The 21012-nt window shown below is 54.9% G+C and overlaps 1 protein-coding gene across 3 annotated transcripts in view; it reads right to left on the bottom strand.

Moving 5' to 3' along the window:
- Window positions 1-2290: 2290 nt before the first annotated feature.
- The window catches only part of GALNT14 (polypeptide N-acetylgalactosaminyltransferase 14), a 168961-nt gene continuing 150239 nt past the window's right edge, over window positions 2291-21012 (bottom strand). For 2 of the 3 annotated variants that reach the window (XM_036434854.2, XM_045580562.1), the window contains 6 exons: window positions 16656-16782; window positions 14006-14098; window positions 11485-11568; window positions 10899-11043; window positions 3994-4113; window positions 2291-2865 (listed from right to left, as the gene is read on the bottom strand). In XM_036434854.2, the coding sequence (XP_036290747.1) occupies window positions 2707-2865; window positions 3994-4113; window positions 10899-11043; window positions 11485-11568; window positions 14006-14098; window positions 16656-16782 (728 nt within the window). In that variant the 3' untranslated portion in view covers window positions 2291-2706. The remainder of the gene's footprint in view (window positions 2866-3993; window positions 4114-10898; window positions 11044-11484; window positions 11569-14005; window positions 14099-16655; window positions 16783-21012) is intronic. The other variant, XM_045580561.1, reaches the window with a different exon arrangement.

Here is a 21012-nt window from a genome sequence, read left to right as displayed (position 1 = left end):
CTGACCACCAGGTCGCACTCACTTCGCCGTGCCCACGCCCGTCACAGGTGTCCCACGCTGAGCAGTCGCTGTCCTATAGGGTGCCATCCGCTTTGTCCTGGACGGGTTGAGGTTTGGAAGTACTGCTGTTCTTGCTTTTTAAGTCACAGATGCTTCATCACCATCAGGGTCATGGACAGAGGGCGTGTGGATAACTACCCAGTTGTAGCGACTTCTGTTTGCATCACCAGAGCTTTTAACCTGCATTTTCCACTAAGGAGGATGTATGCCCCTGGGCCTGAAACTAACACAATGTTATATGTCAATTATACCTCAGTAAGTATGACACACACCCAGCAGCTCACGTCATCTGTCCATATGCCCACTAGCAGGTGACCCTCCATGTCCTTTACTTTGACCCTAGGTCGGTCCTCCCCTAGTAGGAGGGAGGGCAGTGGCATCACTGAGCGTTAGTTCTCCTAATGGCAGAGATTAAAAATGGCTGCCCCTCCGGGGCAAGGACATCTACTCCTGTTTCCCTGGGCGTTTGAGACAGACCTATGGCCACCTACACTTTGTGACTCTTTTGTGGGCAAATAAAAAGTAACTAAAGTCACTTCCTCTTGGGCAAGGAACCATTGTACTAGTCATCCATTTAGGAAAACATTCACTGAGCGCTTGCTGTGCCCAGCCCCATGCTGGCAATAAAGGCAAGAGCCAGTTTTCCTGCCACGAGAGAACTCAGGGACAGGCTCATACATGGAGAGACAAGGGGACCGGTGAGGCCGATGCCAGCTCCTTTGGTTATTTCAGGGCAGGACTGCTGCTTCTCCTCAGGGAAAGGGCGCTGATGAACCTGTCCGTTCGTTCTTCTTCCCTGCAAGGACGGCTTAACCTCTGCGGACACATAACTTGAGGAGTCACCAGAGCATCATCTTCTACAGATGTCTTGTCCCATGGCCGCCTTTTCTTTTCACAATGGGGACTGAAACAGTCCCACCAAAGAGCCAAATCATAACTAACAAAGGCACGAGCAGGATCGCATCAGTAAATACAACCATGAGAGGAGATCGCGGGCCTGTGCACTCAGCCCTCGGCTTCCCACACCTGCAGCCTTCAGTCATGTATGTCTAATGATGAACTTGGACAACTGCCAATCACTGAAGGCTTGCTGGGCGAAGGGGAGATGGACATCTGTGTAGGGTATAATAGTTATGGTGGCTGAAGGACTCTAAAAGGGCCCCCAATTTCCCAGGATCAGCTCTCTTATGCAATCCTCTTCCCTTGGGTGTGGACTAGGATGTGGGGAAAGTGATGGGAAGTAACCTGAGAGATCAGGTTATAAAAGGCTGTGACCCCCGCCTTGCTGGCACTCGGGCCTTCCTGGCTTGCTTGCCTTGGCGCAGCAGGCTGCTGCCTTGAAGGGGCCTACGCGACAAGGAACAGAGGAAGCTTCTGGCCGACAGCCCATGAGGAACTGGATCCTGCCAACGAGCACTGTGTGAGTTCAGAACAGATCCTCGCCCGTTGAACCACAAAATGACTGCAGCCGCACCATCTCCTTGTGACCATAGCCTTTCAAGTCATCCTGATGCGGGGGACCTTGATGTTTGCCTTGATGTGCCTTGCAAAGCTGTGCCTTAATGCTTGCCCCCTAGCACCCAGGAGAGTGTAAATGTGTGTTGCTTTATGCTGCTAAGCTTTGGGGTACTCTGCTACTTAGCAATAGATAACCAAGACCACAGCTAATCAGTATGTGAACTTACCTTGGCAGAGAATGTGCAGGCATGTTTTAGGAGCTTTTCAACAATACAGATTGGTTTGTCTCTTAAACACCAGTTAATAAGAATGGACAACCACCAGACACAGAGCATACCGGAATTGATTAGAGAAAGAATCCTTTACTATCAGAGCCCACAGAGCCATCTAGGGCAGTGATTCCAACCTGTGAGGGCCAAGGGACTCAGCTGAGCAGCCTGGACCCCACCCTGGACCTACCATTCAGGCGGAACCTAGAGCCCTGAATGGATGCCATTTCCCCAGACGAGATAAACAAGGTCTCCCTGGGTAAGAACCATTGATGAGCGCCTACCACCAAACCGGACACAACAGGAAACGCGGGGCCAGAGAAGTGACAGGTCTTTTTAAGGTCATACAGCAGTCACAGCTCAGGTCTCCCACCACCCTGCTCTCGGCTCTCTGCTCAGTCCACCTGCCACAAGACCCCAGAGCCCCCTGGCGCCCACCTGATGGAGAACTTGGACTAGCCCTGGGCGAACGTAAGGAGAAACAAAGCAAGAGATACACAGACAACTGCTAAGGTTCATTTATTTGTTTCAAAACCACCTCCACTCCTCATCTTTCAATTTAGCCCTGGCCTCGTGACAAGAAGGCTTTTCTCTCTGGCCTCTTGCATAAGAAAGAGAAAAAACATGAACACTTCCCGTCACATCTCTGTCGCCAGACACCATTCAGGGGCAGACCGACCGGGCCAGGACTGGAACTTCGTGGCATGGAGAACATGTGGGGGCTGCCTCACAGCCCCACCTGGCTTGCAAGCTTTCCCTCCATCCTCCCTGAGACGGCCGCTCCTGCCCTGGGGGGCTCTGCCTCCACCTCCCAGCTCAGGGCGTCTGCAAAAATCACGGGTTGCTTGCAGCCTGATCTCCAGTCTGCTTCTCACCGGGGAAGTGCCACGCCAAGCCCCGGTGCTTCCGGCATGGGTCCTCAATGGCTCTCCATGTCCCAGTGCTGGCTCATGAGTGAGGACTCGCACGGGTTGACCACGATTTCCCTGTCGCTCTCAGTGCCATCCCCAAACATGTCCGTGTCTAGGCAGAGGTGAGAGGCCACGTGCTCGATGCGAGAGCCACTCTTGGTCCATTGCTGAGGAGACGGAGAGGGGAGAGGATGAGCCAGGGGTCCCTGGCGAAGGCCGCATCCTATCGATAATAGTAGGAGCTCCAGCGGAATCAGAAATGCTTAATTTCTGGTTTAAAAGGCTAGGGTCACCTCGAGACCCGACTTCACGGTCTCATGGAGAAATAAAACTGCAACTAATTGCCTTGCCAGGTATTATTGTTGTTTTTTTTAATCAGATAATATATATATATATATATATATATATATATATATATATGTATATAGCAAAATCAAAATCAATATGTTTGCTAGGAAAACTCATTAGAAGGGAATAACCTTCCAAGCAATAAGCTAGAAAATGTGCCAGCAAGTTAGTCACAGGAGCGACCAAAGAAATGACCCGCATGGGTGTCTGCATGGTCATGGAGACACGGGAGGGAGAGAGGGGGTTGGTGACGCCGGGGGGAGGGGGGTTTCCAGGGCAGCCTATAAACCTCTGCTTCAGCATATGGGGGCCAACCAGGGGGGCGGGGGTCTCATGCTGCTGCTTCCCACCTTGCAGGACAAGCCGGGGGGGAATGGACATGGGCTGAGAAATCACCATCTCCGTTAAGTTCTCTAAACAGCTACTCGGTGGTGGGGGCATCATCAACCCCATTTCATAGAGGAAGGAACCGAAGCTCAGAGAGACCCAATGACCTGCCACGGGTCACATAGCCAGGGAGACACAAAACGGACACTGGAATCTGTTTCCCTCGTGGGAACTGGGTGGGGCCGGCACCTTGCTGCTGGGTTTTGCAGTGCTATGAACGGGTGGACGTCCTGTCGGAGCCCAGCGTCCCGGAAGGTCTGAACCTTGTTCCTCCTTGTGGCCCTCAGGAGGGCATCAGAGCAAGACGGGATGGAACCCAAGAACGTCAACAGACTTTCATGTGGAAGGTTGGCCAGGCTCCCAGAGGGAACCCAAGAAGGTCAACAGACTTTCATGTGGAAGGTTGGCCATGGCTGCTAGCACCATGGGGGGCGGCATTTTCCCCCTCCCCCAGCCACAAGGACCTCCTTCTTACCAACACTTCCTCTTAGACCTGCCCACCGAGGCAGGCGTGTTACCAAAGGCATCCATGCCCCAGGGCGGACCCACTGCGCACTTACCTGTTTGTCATCTCCGTTCTTGCAAAGGACGAGAACCACCGGGGCACCGGGGAAGAAGGTGATGACGGACAGGCACAGCTCTTCCTGGATGATCTGCTGGGTGTATGTGTAGGCCCAGACCTGGAGGGGAAGAGGCCACGAAGCGTCATCACGTGAGGATCCTTGGAAACCGTGCTCACGTGCGATAGGAGATAGGATGGTTTGGCAAAAAGTACCGGGGGCCGGGCAGGAATCAATCATCCATCAAATGGCACCTTGGAACGTGCTACAGAAGAGCCAGAGACTCTTGGGCCACACCCCCACGGCAGCCTCCATCCCCACCCCCCATGGGGGGGCCAGCCGGGATATGCAGGCCCCTCTGGGAGGAGCTGAACTGGACCCGAGCCCAGCGGAACTGCGTGGCCTCCAGGTTGTGTGTGGATGGGCACCTGCTCCCCACTGGACAGTTCTAGCAGCTACCTGGCCGGTCACCCCCCAGCTGTCTTTAGGACCTCCCTTCTTCTCTGAAAGCGAGTCTAAACCAGTGGCCTGGGAACGTGAGGCAGATGGAGAGACGAAGGGAACAAAGTGTCCCAAGGGAGGCAGTGGAAGAGGAGCGCAGTGGGAAAGAGGAACGTCACGAGAAATAAAATCATTCCAAGCGGCTGCATGTGCGCCGGCACCCCAGCAGAATAGACCCCCTGGCGCCTGAGCTGCTGCAAAGAGGGAAGCTGAGGAAGTGGACGGGTAGGCAGAACTCAGATGGTCACGGAGAAGGGGTCATTCCCAGGAACGCTCCTCAGGTATTTCCTCCAAGTGGCAGAGATCAGAGAGCAGCTGACTGCCCCGAGACCCACACACTGCCCAGTTCTTACACCAGGGGGCGAGAGGGCTGGCATAATAATACCAAAAGGTGAACCGCCCAGAGGTTTTGCCCAGGCTGATAGATGGGGGACCTGCCCTTTGCCTTCATCACGGGGCGAAGGTGATTTCTGAACTGGCTGCCCGAGGGGAGCTGCAGAGAGGAGCCGGGTAGGGGCCGGACCCTTTCTCCCCCACTTCACCCCCTGACCAGCTGACCCTCAGCCTCTAGACCAGGCCACTCATATGCTACTTCTCCTTGGCTGAAGAATGAAAAAAGGCCCTCCAGCTGGCCAGCCCTCACTAGGACCCCGTGTCCTGCAAGCTGATACAGTGTTTACTTGCCCCTTGCTCTGCACCTTCCCTAGCTCAGGGCAATCTCCTCTCGGGGCTGGTGCTCTCCCACCTCCGCTGTCTGCTAACATCTTTGATGTCTTTCTGTGACTTGGCTTGCTCCTCCTCTCTTCCCAGAGGCGTGGGTCCTTCGGCTGTCCCCACAGGACCACCTGCATGCTGACTGCTGTGTCTCCTGACCTGGGACTGTCCTCTGTCCTGTCCCTCACACCTGGATGCGGCCACCAGGCCGGTAGGAACCTCTGTCCCCTCGGATTGGGTCCTGCCTGTGGATTCTTCTGTCCCTTTTCAGATGCTGGTGTTAGGAGAAGATCTAAACCAGAAAGTAGTGAATGAAACATAGATGGAAAAAGACTGGCTGTGACTTGAGAGTCTTGGAGCCTGGAATGGGCACATGGGGTTTCCTCATATTCTTCCATCTATTGCTATGTTTATATACACTTGAAATTTTTTATAGTAACCAGTCGTGAAATGCACTCCTTGGGACAGATCAAGAAGTTCTGCTCTGGCCGATGCGGGTCACCATCTCACACATGCCTTGCCTCCCTCCAGGATGAGTGGAAAGACGCCTGCATGCACAGAGGGGATGCAAACCAGGCCGATGCTGCTGATAACGGCTGACAGCGACCGAGCACTATGGTGTGCCAGGACTGGCTGGGAGCTTTACCCAGATGAGCTTAATCTCCACGAGATTCTGCAGGATAGCTGGTTAACCCCATTCCACAGATGGTGAAAGTACTAGCAAGGCTCAAAGAGGTTACCCAGAGGCGTGTACCGGTACATGCACACTCTCTCTCCATCAGCTCTGCCACTGCTGCTGCCACCCTCATGGCTGACTCTGGCCCCCTTTTATTCAAGTCTCACCACAGAGGGTGCAAGTCCCCGAGATCCTCCTCCAGGTTGTAAATATTAAAACTATAAATCAGCTCCACTCTGACAGGAGACAGCTGGCAAAATTCTTCTTCTGGGCCAGTTCCCAATGGCAGGCCCCGCGAGGAGGGAAACAACGCTCACACCCCAGGTCCGGACTGGGAGGGGGCAGGCCAGAGAGCAGGCCCGTCCCCAGCCTTGCTGGGAACCGGGCAGTGCAGGCATGGAGGCCATCACTCGGGGGCTCCACACCAGACCAGAGGACACATACAGTGCTGGCTCTCAGCCTGGACAGGCCCCCTTCCCTTCCCACCCCTGGCTCCGCGCCCCCATGGTGAACTCGCAGCCTGCATGTCCATGCTAGGTCACTGCCCTCTATATGCTTCTCCGTGGGTCTGGGTGTGTGCGAGGGACACAGTCCATCTCGGGAGGACGGACCCAGGGATGAGATCCACACAGGTCCTGAAATCAGACTCAGGCCATGTGGGTAAGGAATTCAAGGGTCTTACACATCTAGAGTTGATCTAGAAGGTGGAGCTAGGTCTTGGTGTTGACCCAGAGTATTCCTTGCTCTGCTAGGAAAGGAGAGAAGCACATGGGGCCTAGCTTCAAGGGCAGGACCGCCAGGGAGCCATTTACCCAGGCCCACCTACAACTGGCTCACCTCCAGACTTCTGCCAGAGTCCAGAAATGAGGCTACACACACAGTCTGCGAAGAGGAAAGAAGATGAGGGCTATCCTGTCCCTTGATCCTACCTCAAAGCTTGCATCCTATATAATAAAAGCCTAATATGCTAAGTGTCCAACCGTTCAACCAGTCACTATGATGTGCACCGACCACCAGGGGACAGACACTCCAACCGGTAGGTTAACTTGCTGCTGGGGTCCGGCTAAGAGTGGATGAGACAGGCCAGACACGACCTGGAGGAATCTATGCACCAGGCCAGTTTCAGCCTGATCCCCATAGGCCAGGCCAAGGGACCCCACCAGTGCATGAATCCATATACTGGGCCTCCAGTTTTAACAATAACCCTGCAATTATCTTGTCATCACCACCAGACACTGGCTTTGTAGTTTTCACGCAAAAAGGATTAACTGGGTGAACAACAAAAACTTAAAAAATGCTCCCTAATTTCTGAAAGCCCATTTTGGCATTTTTTTAAAAAATATTTTTATTTTTTAACATCCTAGTGGTTTGGGAAACTGAAAGTGCTAGGGATGGCGAGGAGGCCGGTGGAGGAGGGTGGTTCTTTTGACATCTGAGACACCCTAACGACAAACGCCCTTTGGGAAGGCGGGCATGGGGCACGGCCCTGGGGACAGCACCTCGAGACCTCAGTGGGTCTTGCGCAGACAGGGATCGAAGCCTTTTCACTAAGTGGACTTTCCATTAGCTGGTGCTTTACTGGCATCGAAATAACTCAGCCTCTGAATTTCCCAGAGGAACACGGCTCAATGGCCACATCTGCAGAAAAAGAGTTTTGGTGGGTGGGGGGGTGGCAGAACACAGGAGCAGGGTCAGGGAGGGAGGAGGGGTTTCCGAGTCCCCCCTGCAGCCTGTCAGACTTCCCAGAATGGCGGGTGATGAATGGGTTTATTAAACAAATCTCGGAATCAGATATGAACTCAGGAAGGCCACAGCAGCTGCTCAGACTGGCCTGGCCTCGATCAGTAAGTGCTGGGCCTCTGCTGATGGCTCTGTTTGGGGGCTAAGTCGAAGCCCCCACTTCCAGTGCACACAGGCACAGTCACACCCATGGAAGGAAACCCAGACAACATCCTGGAGGCGGTATGGGTGGCCTTGTCCCCTTTGGAACAGGCTGGTAAGGGGCTGAGGAGGGAGTTATCCCCAGGAAGAGGGAACTGGTGATGGGGAGAGGATGGTCCAGGCCAGATGGCTCTGAGGCTCTCTGGAGTCCCTGGAGACAGCCACAGTGGTGGGAGAGAGAAGGGACTGCCAGTAACTGGATGCAGCCTCCCCAGGCTGGGGCCTGCTCCCTTGCACTGGATGGAGAAACAGAGTTATGGGGCTGTGTTTCCATTAACGCAGAAGCCCATAGCAGGCACTGATGGAGGCAAGTTTCCCATTCAAAACTCCTTCTGAGTGTAAACCACTGAGAAGAAACACAGAATGCCAGGGGCAGCACTGCCAGTTACGCTGTGGCGAGACGGCCACAACAGCTCACTCATGGGGACTTGTGGGTCCCAGGTGCTTCACATTCTTGTCTATGGAATCATCAGCACCTATTTCCGGGAGGCAGGTACAATTTAAAGGAAGGACGTCCATTACCTAGATCAGTGTTACTCTGGGCAATGCCAGAAGCAGACCCCGGAGTTGACCGTGAACATGGGACCTCCTTGGTGAGATGGGATCTGAGCTGAGTAACCAGGGCCACCAGCTAGCCTCGAATCTCTAAGGTCACACTGGACAGCACACTGGTCCAACACCTTCAGAATGCTTGGCCTTGCACCCATGGGCCCCTAGGAGAGGCTGTGTCTAATCCAGCACGGCCCCACCTTGCAGCCCAGCGCACAGCCTGGTGGCCGGGGCCCCAAGGGCACCCTGTGTCGTGAGTTGGAGCAGACTGCACATCCTTCCATCTCAGCATGTTCTTGCATTATCCTTAACTCACCCTGCTGCTATGCAAGCCCGCCCAGCAGTTCCTTCCAAAGCCGAGGAGAGACAGCTTGGCACTATCGTATAGAAAAAAATGCTGCTCACTCGGAAGACTGTTACTATGATAATCCTTAGTTTCCCACAGATGAGTGCTTTTCCTCCCTTCCCCAAAGTCAGCTGGGACAGGTACTATGACCCTCCGGTCTACTAAAGGCCTGGCATCCTCTCCCAGGGCCAGGCGACCAGGGACTGCTCCCTGAGACCCAGAGAACCCCACCTCCCACTTCTGCGTGTGGCCAAAGACATTAAGTACTGAGAAGCCTCCACTTAGCTGGACACAGACGGGAAAACTCCCATCCCAGGGACAGGGGGACACAGCATCCTGGCTGTTGGGATCCCCAAGAGCAGTGCCCGCACACGATTCAGAAGAGAGGGAAGTATGTCACCTACTCCAAACATTTGACAAATGACAATTGTGCCATTCCCACCCAGCCCTCCACACTGAGAACAAAACCGACACCTCTGTTCCTTTCCTGGGTGACTGAGGCAGCCCCTCCCATGTCCTGATGTTGCAGAGGGACAGTTCTTAGAAAAGTCACGGCCAGTGAGAAGCTTCAAATGCCAGGCCGAGAATGTGGATTTTTGTGGGAGGCAATGGGGAGCCACTGAAGGCTATATAGAGATGGGAGAGCAACGATGAGGTGATAGCATGCCGGATGGGGGCCCAGGGGCAAGGACTGGAGGCTATGGCTGTCATCGAACAGTGGTTCCCAACTGGGCAGTTTTGTGGGCAGAGGCCAGGGGTGCTGCTAGACAGCCGACAGAACACAGGACAAACCCAACCACAAAGAATTGTCTAGTCCACAATGTACACAGTGCTTACACTGAGGAACGCTGACCAGGCGTGAGGAGGCCAAGGCAGGGTCCCGGACAGCTCGTCCGAGGGAGGAAGTAGTGGTGCTGCAGGAACAGGGTGAGAGAGGAGCCGCTGCATATGTGCAGGACTGGAATGACAGAGCCCCTCCTCTCTCAGGATGCAGCTCAAGCGCAAGTCCTCTGGGGAGATGTCCCTGGTTCTCGTGGGTACGTTGAATACCATGTGGACAAAACTCTACCCGAGACACAGTTCACAAAACTCTACTCAGGAGAATGGCTGCTTGCTGGCTTGCTTCTTTCTGCATTCGATCCCTTGAGGGGCCACGGAGGCCTGCAACCTAGCCTTTCCTGTCTGCATCGTCACAGTCAGCAGAGAAGGCAGATGTTTGCTGAATGAGAGAATGGGTTCATAGATGGATGAAGATTCAGAACTTGTGAAATCAGTGAAACAGAGGAGGTTCCCAAAGCTGAAAGCATGGAGAAAATCTCCAAGAAACCACTGATAGAAGGGAACTGTGACCTGAGATCTGTGGTGAATATACTCACTGTAATGGCATGAGAGCTGGAGAGAGGAACGGGCAAAGAAAACAGAGACAGGGAGCATGGAAGTGTGTGAGAGCCCCCCAGAGCCAGGAGGGACGTTTGCGAGATGGGTGGACTTTAATGCGTCCAGCAGGCCAATGGTTCAGAGGTTGAAGTGGGCCATGCCTTGGTCAGTGCCCTTTAAAAGAGCCGTTCTAGCATCAGGGGCAGTGCGCTGGCCCACAGGTGCTATGCCGATGAATCACTAAGGCACCAAGAAACCTTTCTGATAAGGGGCGATGTGGTTCCTCCAGACCTGGGGGAAGCAGCGGGCAGCACCCCAGGCCTGGTGAGGGCAGGATGGGGATGAACAAGGCCCTGCTCAGAGGCAGGCGAGGCAGAGGATGGTGATTGCTTTAGCAAAGCTGACGTCACCTCCTGGAGCGGCGATTCGCAGAGCAGGGACTTCAGGCTGGAGCAGTGCCACCCAGCGGCATGCTTTTCTGTTCGCATTTCATATTCCAGAGTAGCTGTCCCACCCACCCTGCCTGACCTGGCCCGCATTTACTGCCAGCAGGCTGGGCACCAATGACATACTCATTCAGCTGCTCACTGAATGGCCATTTCCTACGGGCACCATGCTGCCTGGTAAGGCCTCTCTCATGGAAATTCCATGGGACCCGGCGGAGTGAACTCTGCCCCTGAGTGAGGGGGAGCCCCACTTCTTCTGCTCCGCTGCTGGGCTCTGGGTATAACTGGGCACCTGGCGTCACATAAACGCAGGTGACAGAGGCACACGTTCTCGAATCCCCGGCCAGTTACCTACCTGGGACTTTGCATCCTCGCCTTTGATCTTGACACAGGGCCTCAACTTGAGGTTGGAGACCTCCTGGTTTTTCTGCCTTTGAGACTCCAGGCACTTCTGCCGCTGTCGGATGTTGCCCTTCTGGATGGAGGAATCCTTGGGGATTCTAGAGGGAAGCCGAGGGAGGTGAGCATCTGCTGCTCTTGGATCTTGAACTCTAGCAGCTGAAGAGGTGGGGGCAGTGTTTAGGGAATGGCAGGGCGTTTCGCCCTGGACTCAGCTGGGGAAGAGGATGCCCCGGAAAACAAGGCAGCCAGGAAAGACCCCCTGAGCCAAAGGTCAGATGGAGCTGGAATGGAGCCAGCCTGTGAATTCTACATCCTCAAGTCACACCCGGGGCTCAGACCCCAGCCGCTGAGAAACGCTATTCCTCCCTACCCTCAATCCCTCTTGCTACTGGTTAATATCACTCCGCTGCTGGTTTTCAGGACAAAGGGGAGCTAAGTGGATTTCTCCATATACACCCCACTGGCCACAGGCTGTCCTTTATCTAGACCAGCGAGGGCCTCTCGTGCAGCCACGAAAGCTCACACAGTAGGGCAGATACCTGAGTTCTGGGTAGACATTCTCCAGGTACCACTTGAAGCTCTGGCACTGCAGACTCCTCCTCAGGTTCAATCTGCTCTCAATGCTGGGGGCAGAGAGGATAAAACACGGCCGTGTCAGAGACAGGAGCCGGGCTGGGAGGCCCATGGCACACCCCGTGCCCATGCTCGGCGCCCACGTCGCTCTAGGGGGCACTGGAAAAATGAACCGAGGGAGATTTCTAGAGCTCCACACACTGAGCAATAGCTCACCGTGGTGCAGTAACGGCACCAAGGACTTGTACTTTAACTTGAAAATGGATTTTGGGGGTGTTTTGACTTTTCATTAAAAGCAAGGCTACAAGAACATTCGGCGTGTTGCAATAATTCACCCTCGTAACGCTGAGTCTAGTTACTCACAAATCCCTCTTAGGATTTTGCAGTGGAAGTACCACCCACCCCCACTCCCCCCCGCCACTGCAGCCTCACAAAGAATCCTCTTCTTTGGCTGGTTCTGGGGCCTTGTCATGTATTTGTTCACCAAATATTTCTTGAGCACCTACTATGTGCCAGGTATTGTGTCCCAATGTGGGACATAATGATGAGCTTTTGAGCATTAGAGAAAGGTAATGAAATGAGCGATCCCCACCCGATGTGAACGTGGGTGAGCACGCAGGGATTGTGGGAGAAACTCAGAGTGTGCCCTGCTTTCAGGTCAGGGGTGGTCAACATGGTGACTCTGAAGGAAAAGTGGATGTTACCTAGACAAACCAGAAAGAGGGAGGGGCAAGAACCCTCATGGAGGCAGGGGACTAGCAGAGAGCAATGCATGAAAAAAAAAGCACGCTAGTTCTGTGGGCAGGAGCAGCTCTGTAGGAGGTGAGCATATGTGTGTGTGCAAATGTACGTGTGAGGGGATGGAAGAGGGGAAATGAGTGGGATGAGAGATGGAGGCACAGACCATATTGTGTCTTGTGAGGCGAGGCTCTGTGGAGGGGGTGGGCGGGACTTTAAGGGCAATGATGCAACCAATGGGTTCTGAGCGGAGCATGACGTGATGTTTGTACTTTAAGAGCATCCTACTGATGGCGAAAGGGACTGATAGGGCAAAGCTGGAGGCAGGGAGAACAGTTAGGAGGCGGTTGGAGAAGCTTGGGTGCCGATCACGATTTCAGGTATAAAGTAGGGTCTGGGAATGGAGAGATGTGACAGGTTCAAGTCCCTCCATTTCTCTTACATCCAAGTATCCAAGGGACCTCTCCACTTTGTCCCTCTTGGGCATCCATACAGACTGGCCCTGCTCTGTCCCAGCTATGCCTGCTGCCACCTAAGACCCCTCTCTTGGCAGCGGGACTTCTCACATAGCACGAACCACATTTCCTCACCAGGCTCTAAGCAATGGGGACAGGAATGGCTGTTTTTTTTTTGTGCTAAATGTTTCATGTTTAGCAGGGACCTGGGAGCTCAGTATATGAATGAGGCAGTTTATCACGACCTGGTGATTGCTTGGATGTGAGGGGAGAGGGAGGACTAAATCAACTCTCTGTGAGTGGAGTAGAGGCATTAGTAGGTTTTGAAGCTCCCCTGGGGATTGCAATGTGGGGGCTACGTTGGAAACCTTCGCCCTAGAGCCTCGCTCCTGAGTTGAGGTCCTCTGACCAGACACACGGGGCCACCCGGGAGCTTATCAGAAATGCAGCCTCACCGAACCATCATGCACATTTCAACAAGATCCCCGTGAGGTCTGTGTGCACATTAAAGTTTGATAAGCTCTGAGCCAGGAGGCAGGCGGAGATGAATCCAGGCCGTGGGAACTCGATAAATGTTGATTTATAAATGAATGCAGGAATAAAAGGCCTGTCTGGAGTGTAGGTGGAGGGCTGGCCCGTCACTGCAGGAGGCACACCTTGTCCTTGGAGAGGAAAGAGATAGAGAAGGATGGTGCAGATACGGCAAAGTTGACAGGTTGGTGTGTCTTGGGAAGTTGATACCATCTATCTCATCTATAAAAGAGAAGGTGTCACCTACTGCGATTGACAGGAGAGTGTGGACTCGGGAGCTGGGGAGAACGGAGAAGATTTAAATGGATCTGGAGGGAGAACGCTGGCCAGGAAAGATGGGGACCAGTAGGCATACCGAGGGCCTCCTGAGACTGATGCTACGGAGTGTCATGTCAGCAGCTCCAGGAAGAGGAGGAGTTAGGCTTGGGTAACGAAGAACCAGGAGGCGGGCACTCTGACCTACAGGTGCTGAGGCAGTTTGGTCCCACACCCTACCTTCCCGTAAAAACCTGGAAATATCAGTCCACTGTTATCTGAGCCCACCCAAGGGGCTGGTGCCAGGGTTGCCAGACAGTCACTCCACAGTCGCTGCCTGAGCCCTGCATGCCAGAACCTGGCAGAACCAGAGGCTGTGCAGGGAGAGCCGGCTGGAAGGGCTCAGCGGCTGACAAGCTAAGCCAAGGCCTGTCAGCACCCACTCGCCTCAGGCTCGTGAGCTGGGGCTCTTCCTGACTCGGCGCGAGTCAACCGGAGGGACACTTACTCTCCGAACGGCCTCTCCAGGGCGAACGGCCGGGCGGCGTAAAAGTACTGCTTGTATTCATCCATCCACACTTCAGCTGTCCGCTTGGTGTTCCTGGGGAGGGCAGGGGGTGTCAGGACGGTGCTACCCGAGAGGACCTGGGACGTATCCACTTAAAATCCACACACACGGCCCAGCTGACATGGCTCAGTGGCTGAGCATCAACCTATGAACCAGGGAGTCACGGTTCTGTTCCCGATCTGGGCACATGCCCGGGTTGTGGGCTTGATCCCCAGTGTGGGGCATGCAAGAGGTAGTTGATCAATGATTCTATCTCTCTCCTTTTCCCTTCCTCTCTGACACACACACACACACACACATACGTGGCACAGTGCATGAAATTTGTGCACGGGGGTGGTGGGGGCGGTGTTCCTCAGCCCAGTCTGTACCCTCCCCAATCTGGGACCCCTCGAAGGATGTCCTATTGCCGGTTTACAGGGATCAGGCCTAAACTGGCAGTCGACATCCCTCTCACAATTTGGGACTGCTGGCTCCTAACCACTCACCTGCCTGCCTGCCTGATTGTCCCTAACCACTCTGCCTGCCGGCTTGCTCATCCGTAAATGCCCCCCTGCCAGCCTAATCACCCCCAACTGCCCTCATGCCAGTGTGCTTGCCCTCACCTTCCCTCCCCAGTGGCCTGCTCACCACCAACTGCCCCCCCCCCCCCGCAATGGTCTGCTCACTCCAAACTGCCCCCCCTCCCTGCTGTCCTGATCACCTCCAACTGATCCCCACTGACAGCCTGCTCGCACCCAACTCGCCCCCTGCTGGTCTGCTTACCCCCAACGGCCCCACCCCCCACCACAACTGCCATTCCATCCTGGACTGATCACCCATAACTGCCCTCCCCACTTGGCCTCTAAATGCCTCTACCTCGGCCCTGCCACCATGGCTTTGCCCAGAGGAATATCCGGAAGGTCTCCTGAAAGGTCTCCCAGTCTAATTAGCATATTGCCCTTTTATTAGTATAGACAGAGTCCTGGTGCACAGGTGGGGGCTGGCTGGTTTGCCCTGAAGGGAGTCTCAGATCAGGGTGGGGGTCCTGCTGGTGAGCCTGGCCAGCCTGGGTGAGGGGCTGATGGCTGTTTGCAGGCTGGCCACAGCCCCCAGTGACTCAAGCTCCCAGCCTCTCCTTTTTGGCTTTTTCCCCCCAGCACCTCCTTGAGCAGAGGCCAGGGAGGGCAGGCAGCTTCGTTTCCTCCCTCACTGGGAGAAACCCAAGCCTCCTGCTCCCTCCAGATCCGTGGCTGCCGCCATCTTGGTTGGATTAATTTGCATACTCGCTCCTGATTGGCTGGTGGGCATGGCTTGTGGGCATAGCGCAGGTACAGTCAATTTGCATGTTTCTCTTTTATTGGATAAGATGGATATATATATATATATATATATATATATAAAATTTTTAATGCACACATGTGAGCAAGTTGGCGGCAGGGGCCACCATGGTCCAGTAAATCTACTCTTCCCAGGATGCTGAGCCCAGCCTCCAATGGTACCTTTACCCAATATATCAGGTTTTTGTAGTAATGACAAGCTCTTCCCCAAAAGATATGGAGCCAAAAATTACCCAGAAACCAACCGAACTTCTGTGACTCTCAAAAAAGAAACCACAGGAAGCAAAGAGCCAGGGCAGCCCGGCACATCCACATGGCGCCGGTAGCCAGGCGGAAAGAGCAGGGCCGTGCTGCCACCTTGCCCTGGCCGTCCCCGGTCCTGCTCCAGGTGCTCCCTCTTTGCACAGGGGGCGTGGGGAGGCCCCAGCTCCCGGGGTCTCCCTGTTGTCCAAGCAACTAGCTGCTTGCAGGTGTAAAGAATTAAGCAATCAAGCCATTGCAGGCATTTTGCTAGAGCACGCTTAGGTTATTTTTAAAATCAGGTATTTGCTCTGAGTCTGACACCAAAGGACACGGAAAGAAGACAGAGAGGGAGAGAGGCACTGAGAATGTCATCATTCAGTGGTCAGAGAGGCAAGGACACCGGGAAGAAGCCCAGAGTCCAGAAACATCTCATCAGAAAATAAACAGATTCCAGGGGAACCGTGGGGAGAAGCTTGGACTGACTTCAGGTTAAAGACATTAGTGCATTATTAAAATATTTTTAAGTGTTTTTCCCTAAGGCAGTGGTCGGCAAACTCATTAGTCAACAGAGCGGCAAACCGCAGCTCGCAAGCTGCCTGTGGCTCACGAGCCTCAGTTTGCTGACCACTGTCCTAGGAGAGGAGCCCAGGGCCAGCCGCAGAGCAGGCATGGGCCCTGAATTCCCTGTTCCACCCCATTCCTGAATCTTCCCTGGTGACTCAGCAGGCCTTCTAGAACTCAGGGGCCTAAAACTCGGCCCTTCCCTGACCCCAAACAACACAAAATACCCAGAACCTTGAGCCCAATGACTTAAAGCTTCCAGGGCCACAGATGGGGCCTTGAAAACCTGGGAGTCCCTGCTGAACGCGAGGGCAGCCCTGACCCCCCTGCATAGGAAGAGACCTGCAGGGTGAGCCATGTGGCTCCTGACCACCCAGAACACTCAGGAGAACGCGGGACAGCCACAGCCCAGCACCAGGAAAGCCCTGGGCCACCGCAGCCCCTCCGTAGCCCCCGGGACGCGCACTTACTTTATATATGTGTTGGCATTTCCGTCTGGGAAGACATATGGGTGCTTCTTCCGGAAGACGTGGCCCACTCGGCTGCAGGGGACGATCTCTAGGCTGCCCCCACACATCCACACTCTGAAGGACATTTCTGCAAGACAGCCACGCCTCCCGTCATGACACTGCCTCGGGCGGGGGGGGGGCACAAGAAGGCAGCTTGGAGGCGAGGAGGTCAGAGGCGGCGGCGAGGGCCAGCTGCACCCCAGGGTGAGGGCTAACAGCTATGTGCTCCACGAGCTGGGCAATCCGATTCCCCATCCACAAGTGGGGATGCTAATGACACACCCCTGGGGGGTGGTGTGCGCTGATTGGGGACGGTGGCCTGCGTGGAGGAGCATGTATCTCAATCAGCCCGGGAGCAGGTGCAGGGTGGGCTGCGAGGCCTTAGTCTGGAGAACAGAAGCCGTGTGGCCAGGAGAGCGCTGCTTTTGGACACGTGGAAGGTTTCAGTGTGAAAGACACTGAACTCCCTCACAGGACCCCAGAGGGCTGGAACCAGGACCAAGGAGAAAGAATTTCCATTGGAGAAAAATGGGAGAATTTGCTGACGGTCAAGATCCAGATAGAAGTGGCTGTCCCAGAGTTAGGGGTTGCCGCACTTCCACAGGCCAGCAAACCACAGGGCCGGGGTGCAAGAGAGAGGACCCGTCAATTCCAACAGGCACCTCCCACACCCAGAGTGCAGTTCCCTTTGCGCCTCCTCCTCCCCCCTCCCCCCTTCTGTTCTCTGTCTCAGTTCCAACTACCCAAGCAGGTACCTGGACCTTTTCTTTGTCTTAATCCTGATCTGCTTTCTCACTCAGTCCTCAGCCACCCTTCACCTGTCTGTCCCCTACTGCCCCCTGCCGTGTGTCCCTGGAAAAGCTCCTGGTTTGCAGACAAGACTTTCTACCCTGCCACCTTCTCCTCACAGGCCCAGGTGCTGCCCCAAGTGCTGCTGGATGGGCTTCAGCGCATCCCCAGGGAGCTAGCGTTTCCCTCAAGCGGGGACAACGTGCACATTAGGATGGAGAAAGGACTCCTCAAGGCTGAATAATGGCAAGAACATGTGGTGGGGAAGAATCGGGAAGAGCATGGCTTTGGGGTCAGCAGCCGCGTCAGGGGAAATCCTGCTTGCCCCAGCTGAGGCTGCATCTCCTACTGTGTCAAACCAAGATCATAAAAACACTCCACAGGGTCACTGTCGCCATGAAATGAAATCTTGAGAGTCAGTGAAAACTCTAAGTGCAGTGGGTAGGTCAGCGGCAGTTATGAAGCCCGTGTCTTTAGCACACGAACCCCGATGGCCTCGCCCCCTCTGCCCACGTCCACCTCCCTCTTCTCACGGGAGGCATTTGAAATTCATCGACCAACTTGAGACTTTTACTCTCCATCAAGGTCCCCGGTGCACAGTGATCCAGCGTTTGAGGAGGGGCACCATGGGGATCGTGTGCCCCAAGCTGACCCCTGCAGAGACTAGGGGCAATGAGTGGGCTGAGCTGACAGCTGGCACCTGCCCACCTTGCAGGGAGTGTGCCCGAGGCTGAGGGCTCATCAGGGGAGTTATGTCAGCACATGCGTGAAGTTAGTCTCCGAGTGTCTTCCCTGAGCAGCTGTGAGGTCTACTGTGCTGCCATGGACACCTTCCCAGGATCTCAAAACACGGTCTGCTCTCGTTCCTAAAACGGAAAACACTCTCATCCCTCAAAACGAGGGATGGGGGCCTTGCCGACGAGGTGTAACCTGCACATCCTATGCCAGCTTTTCCCCCAAAATACGCACACGGTTCCACTGTGGTCTCTTCCTTCCCGTGCATGCAAATGAGGCATATGTTCCTCCTCGTTTGCAAAGGGAGGCCTCACCTCCGACTTCTGTCTCAGTCCTATCCCCTTCGCCCCCTGAAACCCGCTCCTTTCCCTGTCTTCCCATCGCCCAGCACGGAGCTTTTCTCTGAGTCTGCGGACTCCCCTCCCCTCTGTCCCAGCCGTGCACAGGTCCCCCGCCTGAGACAGTCACCTGACCTGGCCCTTCCTACTCTCCTCTGATCTCCCAGCGTTCATTCTTCACTCCAAGCCTCAGAGGGTCTTCCTGACATGGCTTCCTCACCCGATCCCCTTGTTCGCTCGACACTGAGGCCCCACCGCCATCCCGCAGCCCCAGCTCTGCTCGGGCTCCACACCAGGGAGGTGCACGGGACACCATCAGACGCAGTGTCTCCTCCCCCCCGCCGCCCCCCCTCCACCCTCCCACCCCCGTCCCACACACACAGCCTACCTCTTCTCCTCTGCCTCTAAACTCTCTCTTCCTGCTCCTCATTTCCCTGTCTGCTGCTTTTACCTCAGTCTTCAGAGCCTCTCAGTTCTGCACACATCGGCCACGGGCGGAAAACGACCCCTTCGTGTACCTCTGCCTGGTTTTGTTCCGTCCTCCCTCCGGTCACCCCAACATCCCAACAGCCTCTGGGGTGCGCACCTGGGCACGGGCTTTGGCGAGCAGCCCCGATAGGGAACAGAGCAGCCTGCTTTCACTCTGCTCTCCAATCGGAGCAAAGGGTGACTTTTCCTCAGACTCAGGGGTTCTTCTCAGACGAGGCGCTTTCCCTCCCCTCAAGCCAGCCACCGAGCCTGGGAACGGCGAGGCTGGAGGGAAGGCTGGAGGGAAGGCTGGAGGGATAAGCCGTTCCAGCAGGTCCCACACCATCTCCTCTAACCAACGCAGCTCGCACGGAGCCTGACGGGGAAGCGGAGGCCCTGCTTCTAATTAATCTTCCCAGGAGATGGCAGAGGGATCACTTCCTGTTGCTGCTGTAACAAATTACCACCCTCACCTAGTGCGTGGGTGTGCCTGGGCCTCTGCTGAGAGCCTCCCAAGGCCAAAATAAAAAATCAAGCTGTAGCTGAAACAGTTTGGCTCAGTGGATAGAGCATTGGCCTGCAGACTGAAAGATCCCAGGTTCAATTCTGGTCAAAGGCATGTACCTTGGTTTCGGGCACAACCCCAGTAGAGGGTGTGCAGGAGGCAGCTGATGATGTTTCTCTCTCATCGATGTTTCTGACTATCTCCTTTCCTTTCTGTAAAAAAATCAATAAAATATATATTTTTTAAAAATCAAGGTTTAGGTCGGCAGGATCCTGCTCCTGGCTGGGGGCCTGAAGAACCTGCCAACATCTCATCCAGGCTGTTCACAGAGCTTGGTTTCTTGCGGGTGTGGGGCTGAGGGTCCCTCTTCCTTGCTGGTTGTAGGCCAGGAACCCCTATGTCCACACTTCCCCCTCCTCCTGCAAGCCAGCAGTGGCCAAACCAGCCTCTCTCATGCTGCCCACATCTCCTCTGCCTTCTCCTCTTCCATCGCTTTTGCCTCCAACTGAAGAGCGTTCTCTGCTTCTGAGGGCTCACGTGATTAGACTGGGCCCCTGGATAACCCAGGATCATCTCCTAATGTCATGGTCAGCCGCCTTCATCCTATCTGCCCAGTGCCTTTGGTTGTGGGAGGTGAAGTCCTGCCAGGTTCTAGGTGGCACGATGCCCTCCTTGCCCCAGCTTTGGCCAGCCCTCTTCTCCGTGGGGCCTTGGCCTTGGCCCCTGTCCTTGCTGAGCCTACATTTCCCCATGGTAGCGAGAATCCTGCTACCTGAGGAGAATCCCCCACCCCTGTAATTTCCACCCGCCGACCCCCTCCCTGCCCCCTGTTCTTGGATTCAGCGTTGACTCATCTCCCTGGCTTGCTGCCAGTCTTGTCACCTGTTGTGAGAGTCCTGAGTGAAGGCTTCCCAACCGTTTGAACAGGCCCCAAGCCACTCTTTCTTTTGCACAGGGGTTGGGTGTGGGTATCTTTTGGGGCAGGCCATTCTCCCCCACTGTCTCCACTTTAAAGACTTGGAGAGAGGCTCAGTGAAGCCAAGCACCTGCTCCAAGGACACACAGCCAGGAACGACTAGAGCACATGTGTCAAACACAAGGCCCGCGGGCCAAATCCGTCCCGCCAGGCCTTGCAATGTGGCCCGCACCGCGCTGTCATCAGTGCACTCCGCTGCGTTTCCATCACAATGACAATTTAGGACTGTTCAGTAAACCATTCGGCCCGCGATTTAGGCTGGATTTTAGATTTTGGCCTCTTCTCTGATTGAGTTCGACACCCCTAGACTAGAGGATTCAAACTCTGGCCTATCTGATCCTGCTGCTCATGTCATACACACAGTGTGTGCGCCAAGTCTGACACACCCTGACACCCTGACCTCCGGGTGGGGGCGGGTGGTAGCTTCTCTTCAGGCCTCACCGTGTCTCTTTCCTCAGCACTATCTTTGTATTTGTTAAGCTTTAGAAACCCCCCATTCTAAATCCA

The sequence above is a fragment of the Pipistrellus kuhlii genome, unplaced genomic scaffold, assembly GCF_014108245.1.
Source record: "Pipistrellus kuhlii isolate mPipKuh1 unplaced genomic scaffold, mPipKuh1.p scaffold_m20_p_13, whole genome shotgun sequence".
Taxonomy (NCBI): Eukaryota; Metazoa; Chordata; class Mammalia; order Chiroptera; family Vespertilionidae; genus Pipistrellus; species Pipistrellus kuhlii.
This window is presented reverse-complemented; position numbering and strand designations above follow the sequence as displayed.